The sequence below is a fragment of the Oryx dammah genome, unplaced genomic scaffold (genome assembly GCF_014754425.2).
Source record: "Oryx dammah isolate SB20612 unplaced genomic scaffold, SCBI_Odam_1.1 HiC_scaffold_18, whole genome shotgun sequence".
In the NCBI taxonomy this organism is placed as follows: Eukaryota; Metazoa; Chordata; class Mammalia; order Artiodactyla; family Bovidae; genus Oryx; species Oryx dammah.
In genome coordinates, this window is record NW_024070202.1 from 69,445,485 (window position 1) to 69,466,042 (window position 20,558).

Genomic DNA, 20,558 nt, shown 5'->3' on the forward strand with positions numbered 1-20,558 from the left:
TTTGATGCTTATAGGTGGACAGTGCAATCTATTTCTGTTTGTAACTAGAACTCTCTGCGCTTCCTAGTACGGGAGATCGGTCACCCTCCAAATCTGAATTACGTAGTGTAAGAGCCAATCGGCGCGCTCTCCGGAGCAGCTCCGGACAGGCCTCTCAGGGAAGACTGGCGGAAGATGGGACTTTGATGCCATCATGCAATCGGACAAAGAAGGCCTCAATATTTTAGGGCGGTCGAAAATTTCATCTGGGGTACTGCGCAAAGTGTTAAACCTTGGCGGGACTGATTAAAACCAGAAAGTCTCTCAATCGGAAAACCTGGACGCACCGCACAGTCCTTAGTTTCTGGGACCGTGCAGAAATGGTCAGCACTTGCGCCGCTACCAGTGACCAAAATGGCCGCAAAGCGCTTCGGGCGCGGGATCAGGTGATGCAGCCCCAGTCCGCTCTTTCCCACCAGCCGCTCCTCCTCCCGCTCCACGTAGCGGTGGGTGTGGCCTGCCCTGAGGCTCTTCGCGGAGGCAAGGAAAACTAGGGATTACACATGCGCAGTTAAGGCCCCTCAGGCCCTTCGGACTCTTCCCCGCCCCCCGCCCCTCCCACCTCCCCGCCCCGAATTGCCGGGCGGGGCTGGGCCGAGAGTCCAGCAGCTGTGGCTGGGGCTTCAGTGACTTCCTTGTTACGAGCCTCGGCTTGGCAGTGTCCGGACTCTTAGCCCCTCTGTCCTTACCGGGATAGTCCGAGTCTAGATCGCAGCCGCAACCCTAGCGGGTCGGTTCCCCTTTCAGCACAGGGTCCTTTCCCCTCACGCCCCGAGCTCCCTAACATGCCCAACCCCAGCAGCACCTCCTCTCCCTACCCCCTCCCCGAGGAAATTAAGAACCTGTTGGCAGGTAAAAAGCGGGAAGGGGGCGGGTAACGTGGCGGGGGCGGGGGCGCGGGGACGGCGAGCCGGCGGGGACAGAAGCATTCGGAGTCTCTAGCCTCCCTCCTGGCTCTCGGCACGCCTCCTGCTCAGTGGGAACGGGACTGGGAGTGGGGAAGTGGGCTGTGAGAATGGGAGTGGGCGTGCGTGGTGAAATTTGGTGCGAGGATGGTGGGGAAGCCCTTCTCGGTGGGCTTAACTAACGCGATCAGGGCATCGCGAAAATTGTGTGCGTGTGTGCGCGCGCGCGATCAGGTTATCTTGAAGACTGTGTGTGTGTGTGTCACAGAGAGAGAAACAGATGAGGAAGGAGAGAGAAGTCAAAGAACTAGTTCTTTAGTCCCCTGGCCGATGGAAGAGAAAGAGATTTCTGAGCTACAGAGGTTAGGAGTTAGGGGTTATGGGACCACAGGGTTTGTCATTTCTAAAACTCCCATTTTCTTGAACATTCAGCCCACCCATATTTGAGACTTTCAAAGGGGGCCTGACTCTCAAATGACCACTTGTCTTCAGCCTGAGTAACAAGTTACAACAAAAAAGGAAGGATGTGTTAAAGTCCAGCTTCCTGTGACGATGAATGTACAGTATTTCGTATTTGCACCCCCATCTTCCCCTTTTCAGTCTTAAGTGACCGTTTGTAGGAACTTAGGAATTAAAGATGCATTCTTCAAGGCTGTTACAAATCCACTGCTACTTCGTTATCTAGTATGGGAGATGTGTATTTTCGCTAGGGGCCAATAAAAACATATTTCTGCACAACGTAGAAAATACATCCTTTTCTGGGGTAGCAAAAATTTTACCTATCCTGATGCTCTGGAATTCTTCCCGTTATTCACTTTGTCATGTGTACATCAGAATTCTGAATATTGAATTTTGATCTAAAATTTTTGGTTTAAGTATCTTTCAATACTGATCATGAAAAAGTGGGTTAAAAGTTTCTCTTAGATGCCTATGATACAATTTGCTTTTTTAACTCTTAAAGCAATATTTAAAATGTGGCATTATATGTAGTTACTGTTAGAGCACTGTGAGACTAAATCTGTTAATATGCTGTTAGAGAAAACTAACAGTGTATGAATGCAGACATGTTTTGTGAACATGATTTCAGTGTTATGATGACTGCCTTTGTGGTGGGCTAGTGATTTACTCTGAGAAATGCTTGTTAATGGGTACCATTGTGGGATATACTGAAAGAACCGTAGGGACTGAGTCAAGGCAGCTTTTATTGCATTCTATGAGAGTTTCAAGTGAGTGCTGATTTTATTTTACTACAGTAAACATGTTTGTTGTTACCATGCTGGGATTCCTTGCTTAGAATATTATTTTACCATAATTATTTTATCATAAACAGTTCTCTAAAAAGAGAAGTCACCATTTTCAGGATATTTTAGGTCTGAATTTTTGAGTTTAAGAAGTAAAGCATAGATACATGCTTTTAAAGCTTGACAGCTCCACAGTAGACCGTTTGTAATCTGGATCCACAGGCGTAATTTGCAGATAGTATGGTATATAGGTTATGAGACTCTATTTTCTGATCCCCATGGATTACAAGTATTTCATGTAGCCCTTACTTGTGTAATTTAATTGAAAGCTCAGAATTAAATAATACTTAAGTTATCTGTCATTGCTAACTTTGTATATACTTTAGCCATTTCTCTGCTCTGTAGTCAGATAATACATAATATCTGAAATTAGCATTTCAAAAATAATCTTGACATTTTCAGTATCTCACATTATTGAAGTAAATCACATATTAAAACATGAAATATTAAGAACAAATATTAAAACATTAAACTTCTAGCAATGACAAATTTGGCTTATACTGTATTTTCAAGAGGTATGGCTATGAGGAAATATAAATAGCTATAATGAGATATACTTTAAAGAAATGAAACAAGTGAACCAATGTTTTCCAGTTTTCTTTTTAAACTAGCCATTTGAAGAAAAGTAGTTAATGTTTTATGGCTGACTAATTAAAATCTTTTTTTTTTGTAGAGAAGTTTTAAAGAATAAGTGAGATCAGCAGTTTTATTCACATTTCGTTTTACTCAAGTGTTTGACTAATAGGGTATGGTTAGATTTAAAACTATTAAAACTATAGGAGAAGAGTTGGCATTGGTTTGAATTTTAAAGATATTGCTGGCTTACCTGGTTCATTCTTTGAAACTAAGGACATGTTGGCAGTGGTGGTTGTAGTTAATAGTCGAGTGCTCTTAGAATGAATGGCACTATGCTAGAATTCCAAGGCAGGAAAGATAAAGAACTAAACTTTTCAAGCATTTAAAATCCCTTCAGAAAGAAAGAATCAAAGCAAAAGATATGCCTATCAAAGAAAATGTTTGGATAGCTCCCATTATGTTCTATGTTCCCTTTATCCAAATTATTATGTCACTCAGATGTATTGAATATTTGACATTTCAACTGCTTGATAGAGGTAGGTGCTCAAATGTATTCTTATCAATTTATTATTTTCTTTCTCTTTTATTTTTCCTTCTGATTATAGTAGTTTTAGTCTTTCTTTTCAATGTTTGTTCCTCCTCCTTCCTATTCCTTTCCTTGTGGTGGATTCATGTCAATCTATGCCAAAACCAATACAGAATTGTAAAGTAAAAATTAAAAATAAATAAATAAATAAAAGAAATGCAAAAATCCATACAGGTTATCATTCTTAGCTCACATTTGATGATGCACTTTAGAAAGTGGCTATATAGTTTGTAGTTATTTATATTTCCATGAAATCAGTATATTCAATGTTGAAAACCTATACTTTTTATAAAAAGTGTTGAATTATTTTCTTGTTCTATGAGTAGAAAAAAACATACAGATTTTTGTTAAAAGCAAGTTGCAAACTGCCACATGCAATACAGGCAACTTTTAATTTTTTTTTCCACAGCAATGGAAGAACAAGTTTAGCTTGGATAAATAGAAACAAAGGATAATCCCAAATTTTGTCCATATAATCTTCTCCCATGTCCAAATATTTTGACTAGGATGAACAGCAAGAATAATCTTGATTTATGTGAGTTTTTCCTCCAGGCAGGCAAGAAAGTGAGAGGAATTAACCACCCTCCCCCCCCACCCCCAATCTTGTTTAATCTCCCTTTGAATATTGGTCTGTTCCTGGTTTGCAGTCTGATATTCTCATTCATTTGTATTAGGACAGCACATTTAAAAAGGAAACTATAGGAAAATGCTAGTTTCTTTTTATTGAGATAGAAAATGAAACCAGTGTTGAAGGAAGAAAATGGTGGTTGTCAGTATGTACTCTGAAAAAAATCAAACCCATAACGAGAGCGGTGTCTGCAAAGTGACCCTGAGAGTTTGTTCACTTGGCAGTCTTGATTAGAAATATTGCATTTTCCTCTATTGGGAATTTCTAGGACATTTTTAAAAACCTTCACACATAATTGATAATCCCTTTAGGGACACTAGATAAGTAATACAATTCAGCTGAGATAGAGGTAGACTTTTTTTTTTTTTCCCTTTCTTTTTGAATGCTAAGAATACTATGGTTTGATTTCTACCTGTCAAGTTCCATTTACAATTTGGTGAACATTTTGGTTTTGTTTGTCTTCTGAAAATCATTTATAGTATATCTCATGCCCTGTAACTTCCTTTGGGGGCATTGGCCAAGTATGTAAAGGGAAGAGTGCCACCTACTGAGTCACCAGTGGTCACCTACTTCCTTAGCACCTGGTTTTTCCTATAGAGCAAGAACAAGCCTGCCCCATTTTGACAGTAATAACTAATGAGTTTAAAGTTGATAGGAGAACATTTGATCTTACAGTGAAATCAGTCCATGACACTTCTAAGATTTTCTCTTCTAGAAGTAGGAATGTATGTTTGTAAATCAAGGGACGAGAAACTGATAAGTTTCTTATATGGGTCAGATACCATAGATGACTTAAGATGTGATGATAGGAGAATTATTTGCCCATGTTAAGCATATAATATCATACTTTTTCTTGGCAGGAATTTTTGATTGGCTTTTTTCCCCCAAGACTTTCCTTTTAAAGTATTTTCATCTCAGATTACTAAACAAAGCTCTTGATAGTATGCTTGTATGCATAATTTTATAGTTACTCAATCCAAATTATCACTGGTTTTCTTTTAAAAAGAAATTTAAATATACTAAAAAGGAGAAGTATAAAAATTTTAAAATTTCTAAATGAGTTTAGCTCTACTTTATCCAGCATTACTGGTAAGAAGGTGGAAACAAGAGTAAAAAGAGCCTCTGGTGATTTGAAACACAGTTCAGTTCTCTCATAAATTTAAGATTAAGTGTCATATATAGGTGATAAAAGTGGCATAGGCTAGTTTTTATATACTCATTATTCACTTAGTTTGTCTTTTTCAATTAAAGCCAAGTCTATCTTTTTCATTCCACTGAGTTTACATTTCTTTTTCAATCACATGGTGAACACATTACAATAGATGCTACCTAACAGTGAATATAGTGTAATATAGAAGCACTGTGGCTTCTTTGAAAATAAGATTTTGATCATTTTAAAGTGCTATTTATCAGGAGTCATCTTTTAGAAGCGAAAAATGTTCATCTCTATTCTTCAGCAGTCCAGTTTTCTATCAAAATAAATCATTTAGCCTCCAAAGCCAATTTTGAAAATTTTGTCAGATGAATGGATGGTAAGACTCAGGTATATTTTACTTATCATACTGTGAGAACTTCTTGTGCTTGCTCATGTCCCTTTTTCCATGTTTGAAAAGTCCACAGTTCAACCATGACCTATAAAAGTACTTGGGTAATCAAGAGAAAGACACTTATTAGACAAATCAATAACTTTTCAATTAGCCATTTCCCAACTTTGGGCATTGAGCTTAATTGGTCTACATGTACCCAGTTTAACAGATTTTATGTTTTCAGCAGTGTGTGTTTGGTGAGACCATACCCTTCTTTACCAGAGATGAAAAGCTGCTTTTTGTTTTGGTGCCAACTTCAATTCTAGGCTGGAATTCTTAGCACATTAAGTTTAGTGATAGCACTTCAGTGAATACTAAGTGGAACTTGGCCCAATTCATAAAGTAGAGAAAGTTGTGGAATTAAGCAGTGAAGCCATCTGGGGCATGGGGGTATGGTTTGATTGGTTTCACACTCATTTTGTTGATACGGGGCTGGGCACATGGTGGTGGATTCACTCTAATTCTTGCCTCTCTCTTCTATACAGTTCAGGCCATCACAGAGGGGGTGTGTGTGTATGTGTGTCTGCACACATGCATGCCTGCCCAGGGAGGTGAAGTATTGGTTGACTGGGGGGACTAGGCAGAAGACACACCAGGTGTTACCTCTGTGACTTGTTTACACTCACCAGTCTGGAAGTCATTCCAGGCTGTTTGCTGGTGGAGGATGTGAAGGCAAGTGGTCAAACCCTGGCTTTGTTTAAGAGTAGGAACCTATGCTATGTACTCAGCTTGGAGAAGTTGACAGTTTATAGTTTGCAAGAATTTAAAAACTGTTATAGCCTCGTTTGGTTTCACTTTTTCACTCTGTAATCAGTATGGAAATTGGTAGTAAACTGTTAGCGTGTGTGTATTAGATACCTGTCCTAGCCTCTGGGGCTCTATGGGGAGATGAGTGGCAGTTTTTCTAGGGCGTCGTATGTACAAGAAAAGAAAGAAGAAGAAAAAAAAGGAAAATTGGAGTACTATGATTTGGTATATGTTAAGTATTTGGTGTGTGTTAAGTATTTGCCTGTTAGGGATTGAGATGATTATTGAGAGGTTTCTTACTTAAACTGTTTTGAGGGTTGCTGAGCCAAGACATGATTTCATCTTTTAATTCTGTTTTCAGACCTTAACATTTATCTACAGAGCAGTCGCAAATCAGATTATTTTCAGCGGCCCTCTCCCCCGTATCTTTACAGTTATACTAGGAGATCAGGTTTAGTCTTGACGGTGTTAAGGTATAACAGGACCAAAAATCACCACCACATTTGTATTCGCTGAGTAACTTTTTCCTTGATGATGACTTGGGGACAGAAGCGGATGGAGATGGGGTTATATGCAGGCGGCGCTGACCTGCGGTCTAGGTGACGGCGCAGAGCGGCTATAGGGGTTGACCCGGTGTTTAGTGGGCGCCGGAACTGCGCTTTCTCCACGTGGCCGGGTGGGTCCTTAAGCTTCTCCTCTCCCGCGGAGTACGCGAGTGAGCCAAGATTTCCTCCTCTGAGAATGAGGAATTCATTCTATCGAACTCACCAGGCCAAGAGGCCAGCGAAGACGCAGGCTGACCTTTTCTTGTAATCGAATTACGGCTGTTCCCCGAATTACAGGCAGTCTGGAGTCGGGGAAATCTACATATTAACAGAGGGACACGACCCCTAAAGGAAGGCAAGAGAAGGGTTGCTAGTTTACCGTTTGCAAGGCTATTCGGAGCACAATAAAAAGCTTCAGATCTCTTCCAACCTGCCAGAGAAGTGCTTGATTCACTTAGGACTTTTATTGCTGGCTTTTGAAATACAACCCTGGCTCTGAGCTACAAAGTCACAGATCCAGTCCCATTTGTCTATCGAGAGCGCTGCCCCAAACCAGTGCTCTCTGCTCCCAGCTCTGATGACGGGAACCCTGGGGCTTAACATTCCCAGTGGCTCGGACTGCGGAGCTCAAGCATCTCCTGGTGAAGCCGGAGTAACTTCTCAGCACCCGTTCTGTCTTTGCGCCGTAGGAGCGGGTCGGTGGTCGGCGAAGGCCGTGGGCACGTCCACGGGGTCTCCTGTGTCTGCCAGAGGCTGGTTTAGTTCGATTTCAAAATAAATGGGCACTGTATGGATTTTCAGAAATTAAAAAAAAATTTCAAAAACTTGAAGACTATTGCAGGAATCACTTCCACTTTGAAGTTGTTACTTGGTTAAAAAAAAAAACGTAGCAAAAAAGGGGGGGGGACAAAAAAACCAAAGCAGGTTTTATGCTTTTCATATCTCCTTTGTGAAGTAATCTTAAAAAAATCAATGTTTATTAAATCTTTTTTTGTTGCCGTAGACCGTTTTTCTGGCATAAGATTAGGAATAAATACATTGACTACTCTGAAAATACAGAATTTTCCCCTTGAGCAATCTCTGAATCGTCTCCCCCTAAGAAAACAAACGAGGCATATTCTTCCTGCAGTCTCACACTCTTTCAACAAGTATTTCCTCATAAAATAGCATAGCCTCAATAATTAAAAAAAAAATTTGGCACTGTTAGGAAACACTATATAGAACGTTACAGCTTTTTGTTTTCTGAGTTTTTATAGAACTGAAAAGACCTTGTAAAGGAATAACTCTTGGGCTGCAATTTATTCTGTTATTGCTTCCGGAGATAGAAAATAGATCCCGTTTGTTTAAACTTGGATTGTATAATGAAAATGTAAAGTAGGCAATTAAATACTCGTGTGGATGAGGAAATTAAAGACAAATACTGAGTGAAAGTTAAATTAGGCACACTATTTACCAGTCATCATGCCAGTGATTCTCCCAAGTACTGAGTGTGCTTGGAGTAGGAGGTGCTACTCCTCTTACTTCACTTTCTTAGTAGAGTTATTGGAGTCATCTCAGAGGAGCCAGTGATTTTTTCCATTTCAGCTAATGTCCAGAGGTTGCTCACTCCTCTGGGTACGAAATTTAGAGTTGGGAAGAGAGTGCTTTTTTATAAGTCTGGTTGTTCTGAACTCTTTTAAAGGTGTGGGTCTAGTTTGTACTGGATTATGTCTGTGTGTCCCCCTCTTCGAAACATGGACAGCTCAAGGAAAGAGAAGTTGTGACATTTTGCCTTTTTTTTTTTTTAGATACTTACTTTTAACATGTCAGTAATGGACTTCAAACCAGAGAGCTATTTAAAAAAAATTATTCCAAGACTAAATTTTAATTATTTCACTTGTCATATTGATTTATTGAAAACTCACTTTTACATAATTTATTACAAGTGTGTAGAATAACAGTTTAATCAGCTTTGCTCATTGGATCAAGATCTTTTGTAATCAAGAATTTAAAATCAATTGTAACATCTATTTCAAATACTAGGTTTTAACTTGCTAATTATAAGTACAGTTGAAAGACTTTGTTATACTGCTTTGAATTGACTAAATATAATATTATTGTATGTTTTGATACCATCTTTTTATCAGTGTGAGTTAGGAGACAAATTAGTTAAATAAAAAGAAAACAGAACATATACACATCTCTTCAATATGAAATATGGGTGGTTTATAGGCATACCTACTGAAAAAATTTTAATGGTATCCTCTATATTAAATATCTCATTGAGATTTGAAATTCTGATCATAAAGTTGTACAGTATTTCATGAACAATAAGAGTGGGGCCTTTATAAAATCAAACCAGTAAGAATTTGATGGCATTGCATATTAGAATTAAAAGCAGCATAGAAGTTTATTAAATTAAAAAAAGGCTATGTGAAAATGTTGCATGAGGCCATAGAAATCTTTTCTCTTGTTTACTATATTTTAAAATAGTAATTAGCCTCCAATTAAATAAATTTTAAAAAATAGTGGATAAATCTATTTTTGCCACTTTTCCCTTTATTTAAAAAAGTATTTCCAGATGGTAATGCCAAGAGAGGATGCAGGAGCACGCAAGACCACGCAACTGAGTATCTCTTTTATTTGAGAATAGCTGGCCAGAGTGGGTGGGGCAGGCAGGTAAGAACGTAAGAGGAGGGTTTGATTTGGAAATCTTGGCTAGAATAAGGGATTTTTTTTTTTTCCTTTAAAGTGGTTAAGCATGACATATGACTGAAAATTGATTACATTGGGAAAAGCAGCCTTTGCCAGAGACATTAGCTTTTATTGATATAATATTGTGAATGACCTGTTCATACAGGAACTTACAAAATACTATAAAATGATAGTAACATATGCATGTAAAGTCTGTGCTTGCTTTTATACAAGAGAATTTGTTTATGGGGCACCATAGTTTATTAAAACTTGCATGTTTCTTCCTGGTTTAATGATGCCAAACTTTCAAATAGCATTGGCTGTGCTAAGCATAAGTAGAACATACACATTTTATTAGCTAAGTGGAGAACAGATTTGTCCAATTTAGTGTTTGAAGCATACTTCAACTGTTATGCTTTGGATTGATAAATAACTGTAACAAATTGTACAGATATTAACACTTATGGGTAGAAACAATCATTATCCTATTTGTCTTTACAAAACAATGATTCTTTCCTATAATTTGTGTCCTTTTTCTTATATTTCATGGTTTAGATGTTGAAACATTTGTAGCAGACATACTGAGAGGGGAAAATTTATCCAAGAAAGCAAAGGAAAAGAGAGACTCCCTTGTTAAGAAGATAAAAGATGTAAAGTCTATGTAAGTCACTTACTTGCCTTTTATTACTTTTTTCTTACCTAGAATAAATGTAATTAACATTTTAATGAAAGACTGATAATTGTGGAATTAAATTTTTTCGATTCTAATCTAATTGAAGTATTTTAAAGGACAAACTATATTTCTACTATAATAATTTTTAAAAACAGACATGCTTATCATAATACCCTTTTTTGTGAAGGCTATTGATTATCTGTTTTTCTAAGTATTTTTGCAAAATGCAACTGTTCATTTTGATTATTTGAGAAAATATTTGGTTTCACTAAGGTTTAGGTAGGTTGAGAATTTTAACATGAATATGGAAAATACCTTCAGATACACAAATGAATAAATGTAATTTAAGTTGTACATATTAACAATATATTCTAATTTTACTACTGTAACTTGAGTCTTTAAAAATATCTTTAGTATAAATCCACTAGCCTTTTGGAATTACCATTTCAGGATAGGAAGTAGTTTTTTTCTTTAAATATATATTCATAGTATAGATTTTAAAATAGATTTGAATCATTGCCACTGATTAGATCTTGTTTTGATTTGTTAACCTTTATTTTAAAATATAATGTTATTGCTTTCTTTTACAGTTATCTTCAGGAATCTCAAGACAAAGGTAAATTTTCAAGTTTTGTGAAACCTGTCATTTTTTTCCCCTTGCAGAGATTTTCAATAGGAAAATCTACATGCTGAAATTTGATAGTTGGAATCAAAATTTAAATTTCCATGTTGTATACCTAGACTTTCAAGATGAGAGTGCTAGCTCCCCCTGCTGAGAATAAAATTAAAAAGCTTATCTAGAATCTACCCTGCACAGTCTTTTGATACAGAAATCTGTGTTTAACATTCTTAGGTTTTGTGGTTCTTAGAGTTCACTGTGGCAGAAATTTGTTAAGAAAGGTATATACCTTCAGTTATACATGGAAGACTTTCGTGAGGCAGAGGGATGATACCAACCCAAAGCCATTTAATCCTGTAAAGATTACTTTATAGCGGTGATGGGAGCAGGAGGGCCTGTGGCTGAGTGCTCATAGCTGACATTTCTAAAGGACAATTGTTTTGAAAACTTATCAATTTTTGTTTGAGAACGTGAGTAAAATCTGTTTCACATGCTAGTTTTTATTATTCTTGTGTTTCTTTTGAGATGAATAAATGTATGCAATAGACATTTTCAAAGAAGGTAATTCAGTTTCCTTTTTTGGAAATATGTGAGAGTGCTGGTAAGCTGATTGTCTTCCTTTAGATTTGAGAGACAGCTGCTGAGTGTACTGAAAATCAAGTTTAGAAAGGCGTAGGATGTCTCTACATTTGACGTCTTCAGTTCTGTAAGAGAAACTTGGTTTGGCCCTTACTTCCATGATGCTAATTCGTGGGTCATGACCTGAAGCCTGTGGATGCTGGTATGAGGGTCAAAACATGAGGTCAGTTAACTATGTGGAGCTAGGCTCTGGGTTTGGGAGGAGCAGTGTGGCATCTTCTAACGGGGGGTTAGTTAGCAGATACCACAGAGTAACTCATATCTCTGCTAACTGATAAGTGAGAGAGTAATGACAGTTTCAATAAACCAAGTACTTAAGCAGACAAACCTAAAATCAAACAGTTAAAAGGAAGCCACAGTTTCTTTTCACATTGTCATCAAGATTGTTGTGATTGGAGGAAATAAAAGTTTTTTTTTCCATGTTAAATTTTTAGACATTATTAAATAAAGGGAAGAACAGGAAACTTCTCTCCACAAATGCCTACTTATTTGTACTCTACAATGAATCTGTGGGTTTAATCATGTTGCATTTTGCTTAGTTGAGTATAGAAATAATGCATTTATGCATTTTAATTATAAATTTTATACAAAGCACCGTTTATAGGGGAATATTACATATCAGATTCTGCCTTTTTTCTTAAAACACGTTTTGTTCTAGTGACTATTGGACTGTCATTGTGACTTCATTATTTGTACATTAAACATTTTTAAGCTAAGAAAATGTGAGAGTGTAAAGTCATTGCAGAATTGCATATGATTCAATAATGGGATAGGAATTTTCCCTTTGGTATTCTGGTTTAGGACTTGTTCAGGTGTGTGGATATTAAAATTACATTACTGAGATACATTCTTTGTCTCTAAAGAGAATGGAGGTTTATATAGTATTTGATAAAAATTGAAAAATGAGCCTAGAATACGAGTTCAAATAACACAGAATTCAGAGATTCCCCATAATCATTTTCCTCTGAATAAGTCATTTGTAGTTCAATACTGCTGTATTGAGTTAACTAATCACCAAGAGTGCCTGCTCAAAAGTGAGCCTGTGGATAAATTAGATCTATACCTTGGAGAAATATGAGAAGCTAAGTAATTTTATGCCATTCTACCCTTAAAGTATAATCCAGCTGTTCTAAAAAGACTACTTGTGTCGTTTGTTAGAAATATTAAAGGGATGTTAGTACAGGCTTAGTTGTTGAATAAACAGTTGTTCAAAATACATCTTTTTTAAAAAAATAAGAATTTATTAATAGATCTATAAATTTAGTTCATCTAAGTCTATTTTGATAATGCTGCTTTTCTTCTTTTTCCTTACATTTTCTTCCTGGGCTGTTTGGATTGTCTTTATCCAAGGAGACCTGTGCAGAATTCCTTTTGGCTGTTTCCTCTCTCTCAGGTCAATATGGGGTCACAGTGAAGTGACCAGAGGCCGTTTTCCTCCTTTTTTACTTTTATACTCCTATTTGTTTCACGTACTGTTTTTGACATGATGGTTAAGTACCATTTTAATAATATTGGGAGAAAAAAGGACTTGGAAGAACATTCTTAAATAAAGTGAAGTAATTCACTTTAATTGATTTATCCATCTTGAATAAATGATTCATTACTTTCTCTAATGTACACAGATGTCTGTCATCCTTCCTTGCTTTCCTCTCACATCTCTTCTTATAACCTTTAGATATTGTACGTGACATAACTATCTAACCATAGTTCTTTATTCTTCGTTGCAATATAGCCTTGTAATATAAAGTATACTCCTAAGCATAGGCTTCATGCCCCAGAATTGTTAATTTTAGAATTGTGATTGTTTTAGAATTTGTTTTCTGTCACATGACAAGGTCATAGCACTCTTAAATGTCACTTGAAATACGTTACTACTTGAGTAAACGGTGTTGTTGATTGAGTATAAAATAGAATTTTCTAATACATATTAGGTATATAATAAAAAAGTTTTACTTGTAGTTGTATCTTGTCCTTATATCAGGCTTGTTTTACTCCAGTGATGATTTTGGTATTATTATTTTCTTTACAGAATGATTAAGATAATGTGAAGATAGCTATGCATGGCACATAGTGTTCAATGTTATATTAATGTGTATTCTCAGATTCAACTTCATTATCAAGAAGATTTAGTAAATCTTGATTTATAATTCAATCTTTAAATAAATTTCAAGGAAACCATAAATTACTAAAAGAAGGGCATGCATTGTTAACATGAGACAAATATTTTCAAGAGAATATTTTTCCAATATTGAGGTCTACAGCTTTAAAAAATGTGAATATATTGTTTTCAATTCCCTTTAGATGTCATAATTAAAAACTCATTTTCTCCTTTAAAATGTTTTTCCTTAAATTAAAACTATTTAGTGGATTTTGTCCTAAAACTCCATTGATGTTGAATATGAATAGATTTACTGAGAAAGCAACTTTCTTTGACCTCGTTGGTATTATTGTTTTTTAATAGACTAAACTGCTTTTTTGAGTAACAAGGCGGTTAGGTAAGAAGGGACCCATTTTAGTTGGTTCTGATGGAATCCTTGAGAACAGCAGAAGAGTCATTTTGGATCATGTTAAATTTCCTTACTTTTACCCTTTCTAGCATAGTATATGTTCTGTTGAAAGTTAGCTCCCCAGTGAAATCTGCACAAATAACTTGGAGCTCCTCCACCCCATCTCTGGCCTTATACAAATGTGTTAAGCATATTTGAGTTTGGGGGCCTATAGCAGTAGAAGTGTATTTCAAAGGTAGTGCTTGAGGAATGGTACTCTTCCTTTAAAACTGCCTCATATTTGCATGCTATAAATTAGCCCTTGTGTGGTAGGAGAGTTGTGGAGTGAATCTTACTTGTGGTGAATCAAATCTTCCAAATTTTCAAGAATTAAACTACAGATTCCCTTAAGAAGTGACAAGTTAAATGCTTAATTATGTCTATTTAGCTATGTATTATTACTTGAGAAATTATTTTGGATACATGAACTAAGTAGAAAATTAGAAATTAATATTTTTCATTCAAGTAATTTCCCCCACCAAGTTTGTCTTTCATTTTCTATGAAAGGGAATGGTTATCATCTGAATTTTAATATGTTATTTAGTTTAGTGTTTACCTGATTACATCTAAAACAGGAGTATATTTGCTAAAACAAGCTGTAGATTGGTTAAATCACCTTTCGTGGTGGGAGGGATCATGACTGCTCATGGGCTTTTATCTCTAGGCATTTAGGAAAACATTAATTGATCATGGAGCTATATTAAAAAGAAGGGGTAATAGTAATTTGAAACCAACTATTAAAAATTTAAAAATGTTTTCCAAAGAAATATGTTGCTGTGGTACGATTAAGCCCTGATTTTGCTGTGTTGTTTAACTCACCAATAAAATTGTAGGATGAGACGTTTTGGATCATTGTCTTTTAGATTGTTAACTTTGTATCGTTAATTAAACTTTTGAAAGTTGTGGGATAAATCAAATGCTTTTCTAGGGAAACAAGAAACAGTATTAATGAGCAACAACCCTATAATTATCCTTCTGAGTACATAACAGGGACACATTCATGTCTTTTCTTTGCGCAATAACTTTTACAAAGAAGTATTTTTAAACTGATCATTAATTTTATGACCATAGAAATGAGATGCAAAATTTATGCTGTTGTCATTGGCACAGGCTCAAGGCACCACTGACATTATGTGTGATTGTAATAGAATGGCTGCCAACTAATGATTCTGTAGACATTTCATTTGAGCAAGCTTTTCTTTTAGATGTCTGATTAGCTGTAATGCTTTCAATTATGTCTGTAAATTGCATTGGATATGTTTACCTGATGCTCACTGTTGCTTTGGAGTTCAGTTTTCTATTACACAAACACAAGTTGAACATTTTCCTTTTAATTTATTGAAGTCTTTGTAGGTATAGCTGCAAGTACTCAGCCCCTGGGGAGAAAAAATGCTTTGTACTACTCAACAGCGACCCCTGTGTTCAATTAAGGCCCCTTATAATATAGCTGTTCTTTGTTGAGTTGAAAAAAATTAGAGAGTCAGAGAAAAGGGGTGAATCATCACTGGAAGAACAGTAACATGAAGACCATTTTGAAAAATGATGTATCTTTTCAACTGCATGCAAGTTAAAGAGGGAATAACCCTGTACAGATACCACAGAGATTCATTGTCTTTACTTTCTGAATTAAATTCAAAGGAAGCTTAAAATAGGAGGGAAGGGGGCTGGGAGGGAAGAAATAAGGCCAATAGCAGTAAGTAATGTATTTTTGTCTTAGATAAATATAAATGTCATAGTAATTAAAAAAACAACATATGAAATGAACTGCAGTTCTTTGAATGGGGAAATTGAAGATAATGTCACTTTACAATCCAAAAACTTTTCTTTTTAAAAAAAAACACACACACAAAAACAAAAATAAAACCCACAGAGGTCTTTAACTTGTCAGTGACTCATTTGTGTAGAATATTTTTCCCTTATATTAAATATTATTGTATTTATAGCTTTAATAGTGATCTTTTTGCTGTGTATGTGTTTGTGTACATACATGGATATATACATAAAATATACAATGGATATTATCCAAGGATAATAAACTAATTCTGATTTTTTAAAACTTAAAATTTTTTTTATTTCCACATGGAATTTAATAGATTTAAGCCTGAGCATCTGAATTTTTAAAAAGATTCTTTCCATGAATCATTAGCTTTATTGTCATATTTATATATTCTTAATAGTGTAATGTACTAACTGCTAAGTTATGGTGATGTGGTTGAAATGTCCTAATACTTTTTATCACAGCAAGATTTATAGTTTATGATGTGAAATACCTTAGAAAATATATAACATAAAAATTCCTACTTTGTTAGGAATAGAAGGATATGCTAACAATCTTGAACAGTTGAGAATTTTGTGATCTTTACAACTGTGTATTCCATGAGTTATCATTTCACGTTCAAACATATTTTTACTAGAATTTTATGAGGTTCTATCTTACCTCATATTTTAAATCAGACCACTCTTCATTCCATAAGAGAAATATTATAAAGGATCACTGAATGTTCTGAGAAGTACTCTGATCATCTTGAAAGAAAGATAAACTAAGATCTGAAGAAAGAGCAGTATTTGTACATGTTTCTTGGAATTTTAACTGGGAAAGAAGCATCACCATGTATGTGCACGTAATGGTGTAATCACTAAAGACAATAAGGTAGTCATCTCTATAGTCTGCTCTTATTGTCTTGGTGAGAGATATCCTTATCTTTAGTACTCTTGCCTGGGAAATCCCATGGATGGAGGAGCCTCATAGGCTACAGTCCATGGGGTCGCTAAGAGTCGGACACGACTGAGCGACTTCCCTTTCACTTTTCACTTTCATGCATTGGAGAAGGAAATGGCAACCCACTCCAGTGTTCTTGCCTAGAGAATCCCAGGGACAGAGGAGCCTGGTGGGCTTCTGTCCATGGGGTCGCACAGAGTCAGACACGACTGACGCGACTTAGCAGCAGCAGCAGGGATGATAAATGTTGATAAAATGTCAGAATTTTAAGAAAATAGATACAAATATTGATTTTTATTATTTTGAAAGTATTGTCTTGAAAGAGGCTATTTTCTCTATGAAAACATGGTGAAAGTAGGGTGCAACCCATCAGAAGGATGTCGAATACAGACATCATTTTGGAGAGCCCAGTAGCTTTAATCTGGATCTGCCCAGCAACTGTGATCTAAAAAGTGATACTGTAGGCACTCGAGGGTTCCTGTGGAGATTTTTCACTATGGTTTTTAGGTTTTCTCTTGAATTTCTAACAAGTAGCTTGAATTGTTAACAAATCATTGATATAGTATTAAGCATACTTTTTTCTTTCTTGTTGAATATGGATGAAGAATGAGTGATTAGGTATGGCTAGTAGTAAATGTTTGAATCACTCTTTTAAAAAATTATTCTAAATGAGTATATGGAAAAACTCAAACCACATGATTTTATTGTGGAGATTAAATAACTTCACCCAATCAGCCTAAGGAAATCATCTAGAAACCTAGCTAGAATATAAAAAAAAAAAAGCATATCACTGAATGAAAAATTGAAAGTATCTAGTTTGTAAATCACCTTGTCTGAATTTAAAGGTTTATATGGATTTTAAAACAGTTTTTCTATAAAAGATTCCTGCTCTTAAAAATGCAACTGAGTATCTTTAATCTGTTCAAATGTAATTGTGTGATTTTTACTGAAAATGTAAAATGTTCATATGGCTTTGATTTATTAATTTCTCATCATCGTTTTTCCAGTTATTGAGTAAGTAAATGGAATTAACTGAATTATTTTTTCTTGTGCTTGCCATGATTTTTTTGGTTGCTGTTACTGTTATTTTGGTTTTGTTTGTTTTGGATACACACCATGTTTTAACCTGTTTCTAGTATTTTATATTCATCTTTGTAGAGACCATAATAATTTTGTAACTTGTACCCTTTTGTAACAGAAAGAAGCAGTTGTATACTGACTTTCAAAAACTATTACTTTTATCTAAATTACAACAGATATACATTAAAATAGGATCTGTTTTTACCTAGTTCAAAAAGTTTTCTTTGTTCTTCCATGAAAGTGACTGAATTTAGTAGTACAATTTGCCTCTTTGACAAAGTAACACTTTTTAAAGCTGGCTAAATTATAAAAGACTTTTCCCTGATTCTTTTCTGTCTTTTTTAAAATTTACTTTTTATTTTATATTGGGGTATAGTTGATTTACAATGTTATGTCAGTTTCAGGTGTACAGCAGAGTGGTTTAGTTATAATGTGCATCCATTCTTTTATCTCTGATTCTTTTATAGGTGATGCAGAAGATGGAGAAGAATACGATGACCCTTTTGCTGGGCCTCCAGACACTATTTCATTAGCTTCAGAAAGATATGATAAAGATGATGAAGCTCCCTCTGATGGTATGTTACATTTTCCCATAGACTCTACCTCTTGACACTCTTAACACAGAACAATGCAATATGTAAAGGTGGTGATCTTGTCAGAAAGCAGATAAACACAGAAGCTGCAGTTAACTTACCTTTACCAGAACCTTTTAAGGAACAGAAGAGCTCTCTCTAGTGGTTTTCCTAAGTATGTAGTTCCTTCTTCTAGAAAATTTTCTTTACTTGAATTTTGAGGAGAGTACTTGTATCATATCATCATATAAATATTATTAGTATACTTGTTGGTTAATTTAGTATTATCAGATTCTTGCTTAATTTTATTGGGCTGCTTAATGGCTTGTTGTATTATTTATTTTATAAATAATGAAAAAGATTTTTGATCTCTTTTTTTCCTGAAAACTTCATACAAAATGAGTTCATAAAATATTAAATTAATTATTCCTACATTGCCTTCTCTCATCGAGACAAGTTTTCATCGAATGCTTCTTTTATATACATTTTCATTTTTCTAATTATCATCTAAAAATATCCCATATTATACAGTAATATTATAGTATCTTGTATTAATTGAAATGGTAATGAAATTGATTCTTTATCTCTTAGTAATTTTTAAAAACTTCCAAAGTTATGAAACTTGTTTTTACCGTAGCATGTACTTTGTTGTGCCAGCCAGTCGAGTGCATCTGAACTATAGAGACCTATGAGGGTGATATATAGTTACAAATTAAGAATGCATATTGATAAATTAGCCATGCATATTAATTTGTGGCACTCAAAGTTTCACATAGACATAGAAATGAATAATGCCTTCTGCCACTATATGATGATCAAACTGTGCAGTTCCATCTCTAAATACAATTGCTGAATGAAAATATGCTTCCTGCAACAGAGCACTCCACATTTTATGTTATCCAGATTATTCCCTTTGGAAACATAAATTGCTTTTATGAGGTATAAAATTATGTCTATTGCAGAACAGGGATAAGTCAAGTACATGCATAAGTGATAAACATTCTAACCACTGATTCAGAACAACACAATCTTTTTTTTATATTCAGAACTTTGTACAATGTGTAGCAACAATAATCATATCCATTTTGTGTTGAATTTTACATTTTGGCAAACATTTAATATCTGTTTTTAAAAGAAAAGAATTTCTTTCTCCTATAGGTTCTATTTTTTTTAATGCATATTTCTCTTCAGTTATACTTAGTATATAAAACAGAGCATTACCCTTTCTAACGTATCTTCAAAAGCATTTCTACTAGAAAATGTTTTATCATTTATGAAGTAATATTTTCAGGCAAAACAATGAATTATTGTTTGAGTTGAACTATTTTTCAGACACATTACAGTGGTTTGTTTTGCTTGTCTGTAAAATGTAAGTATACAGAAATGAGTTTGTTTGTATGTATACATATATGAAGAATATTTATCTTATAAAAATATATATATACACACATACAAATATATTCATAGATTATATATGCTCAGGCTTTCTCAAAATAGCATAAATATTTTGATGTACAAGAGAGCATTTTGTACCTTCTTGAAAAAATAACAACCTTAGAAATCCAACAATTAAATATCTGTGAGAGCCAGTGCTTTGTTAGGAAAAGTGAATTGCTATTGTATAGTGCATTTACATGATTATTTTTTTAATGGGTAAATAATTTATCATATGTTTGTTTTCATAACCAGATATACAGGAAATATATTAATAGCACAAGAAGATTTACTGTTAAAGCATTGTCAATATTTGAATATTGTTTAATAAATTATATTTATGTGTAACATTTAAATTTTAGCTTGTTAAATATTTCATTTTCATCAGTGTTTCTATAAGCAATTCCTAGATTGAAATTTTAACTTCTAGTATTATTCATTTTTGGTATATAAACAGTGCTAGTTTTGATAATTTTATATTTTCTCCTAAGGATGTTATAAGTTAATTTTAAAACTACTACTTGAACTTTTAATTTCCAGTCTAAAATATTATCTAATCATATTAGTTTTTTCTCCCTCTAACTTAGATTTTATATGTGTTCTTTTTCCTTTGCTGAGTAAATTTTCCTTCATTGTGTGACCTTAGTCTAATGATATATTAATTATAAAATGATAATACATTTAACAATA

The 20,558-nt window shown here is 34.8% G+C and overlaps 1 protein-coding gene across 1 annotated transcript in view; it reads left to right on the top strand.

Annotated features, from left to right (window-relative positions):
- Positions 1-605: 605 nt before the first annotated feature.
- The window catches only part of SKAP2 (src kinase associated phosphoprotein 2), a 168,684-nt gene continuing 148,731 nt past the window's right edge, over positions 606-20,558 (top strand). The window contains exons 1-4 of the mRNA XM_040259740.1: positions 606-891; positions 10,142-10,247; positions 10,850-10,875; positions 18,330-18,437. Of these exons, the coding sequence (XP_040115674.1) occupies positions 825-891; positions 10,142-10,247; positions 10,850-10,875; positions 18,330-18,437 (307 nt within the window). The 5' untranslated portion in view covers positions 606-824. The remainder of the gene's footprint in view (positions 892-10,141; positions 10,248-10,849; positions 10,876-18,329; positions 18,438-20,558) is intronic.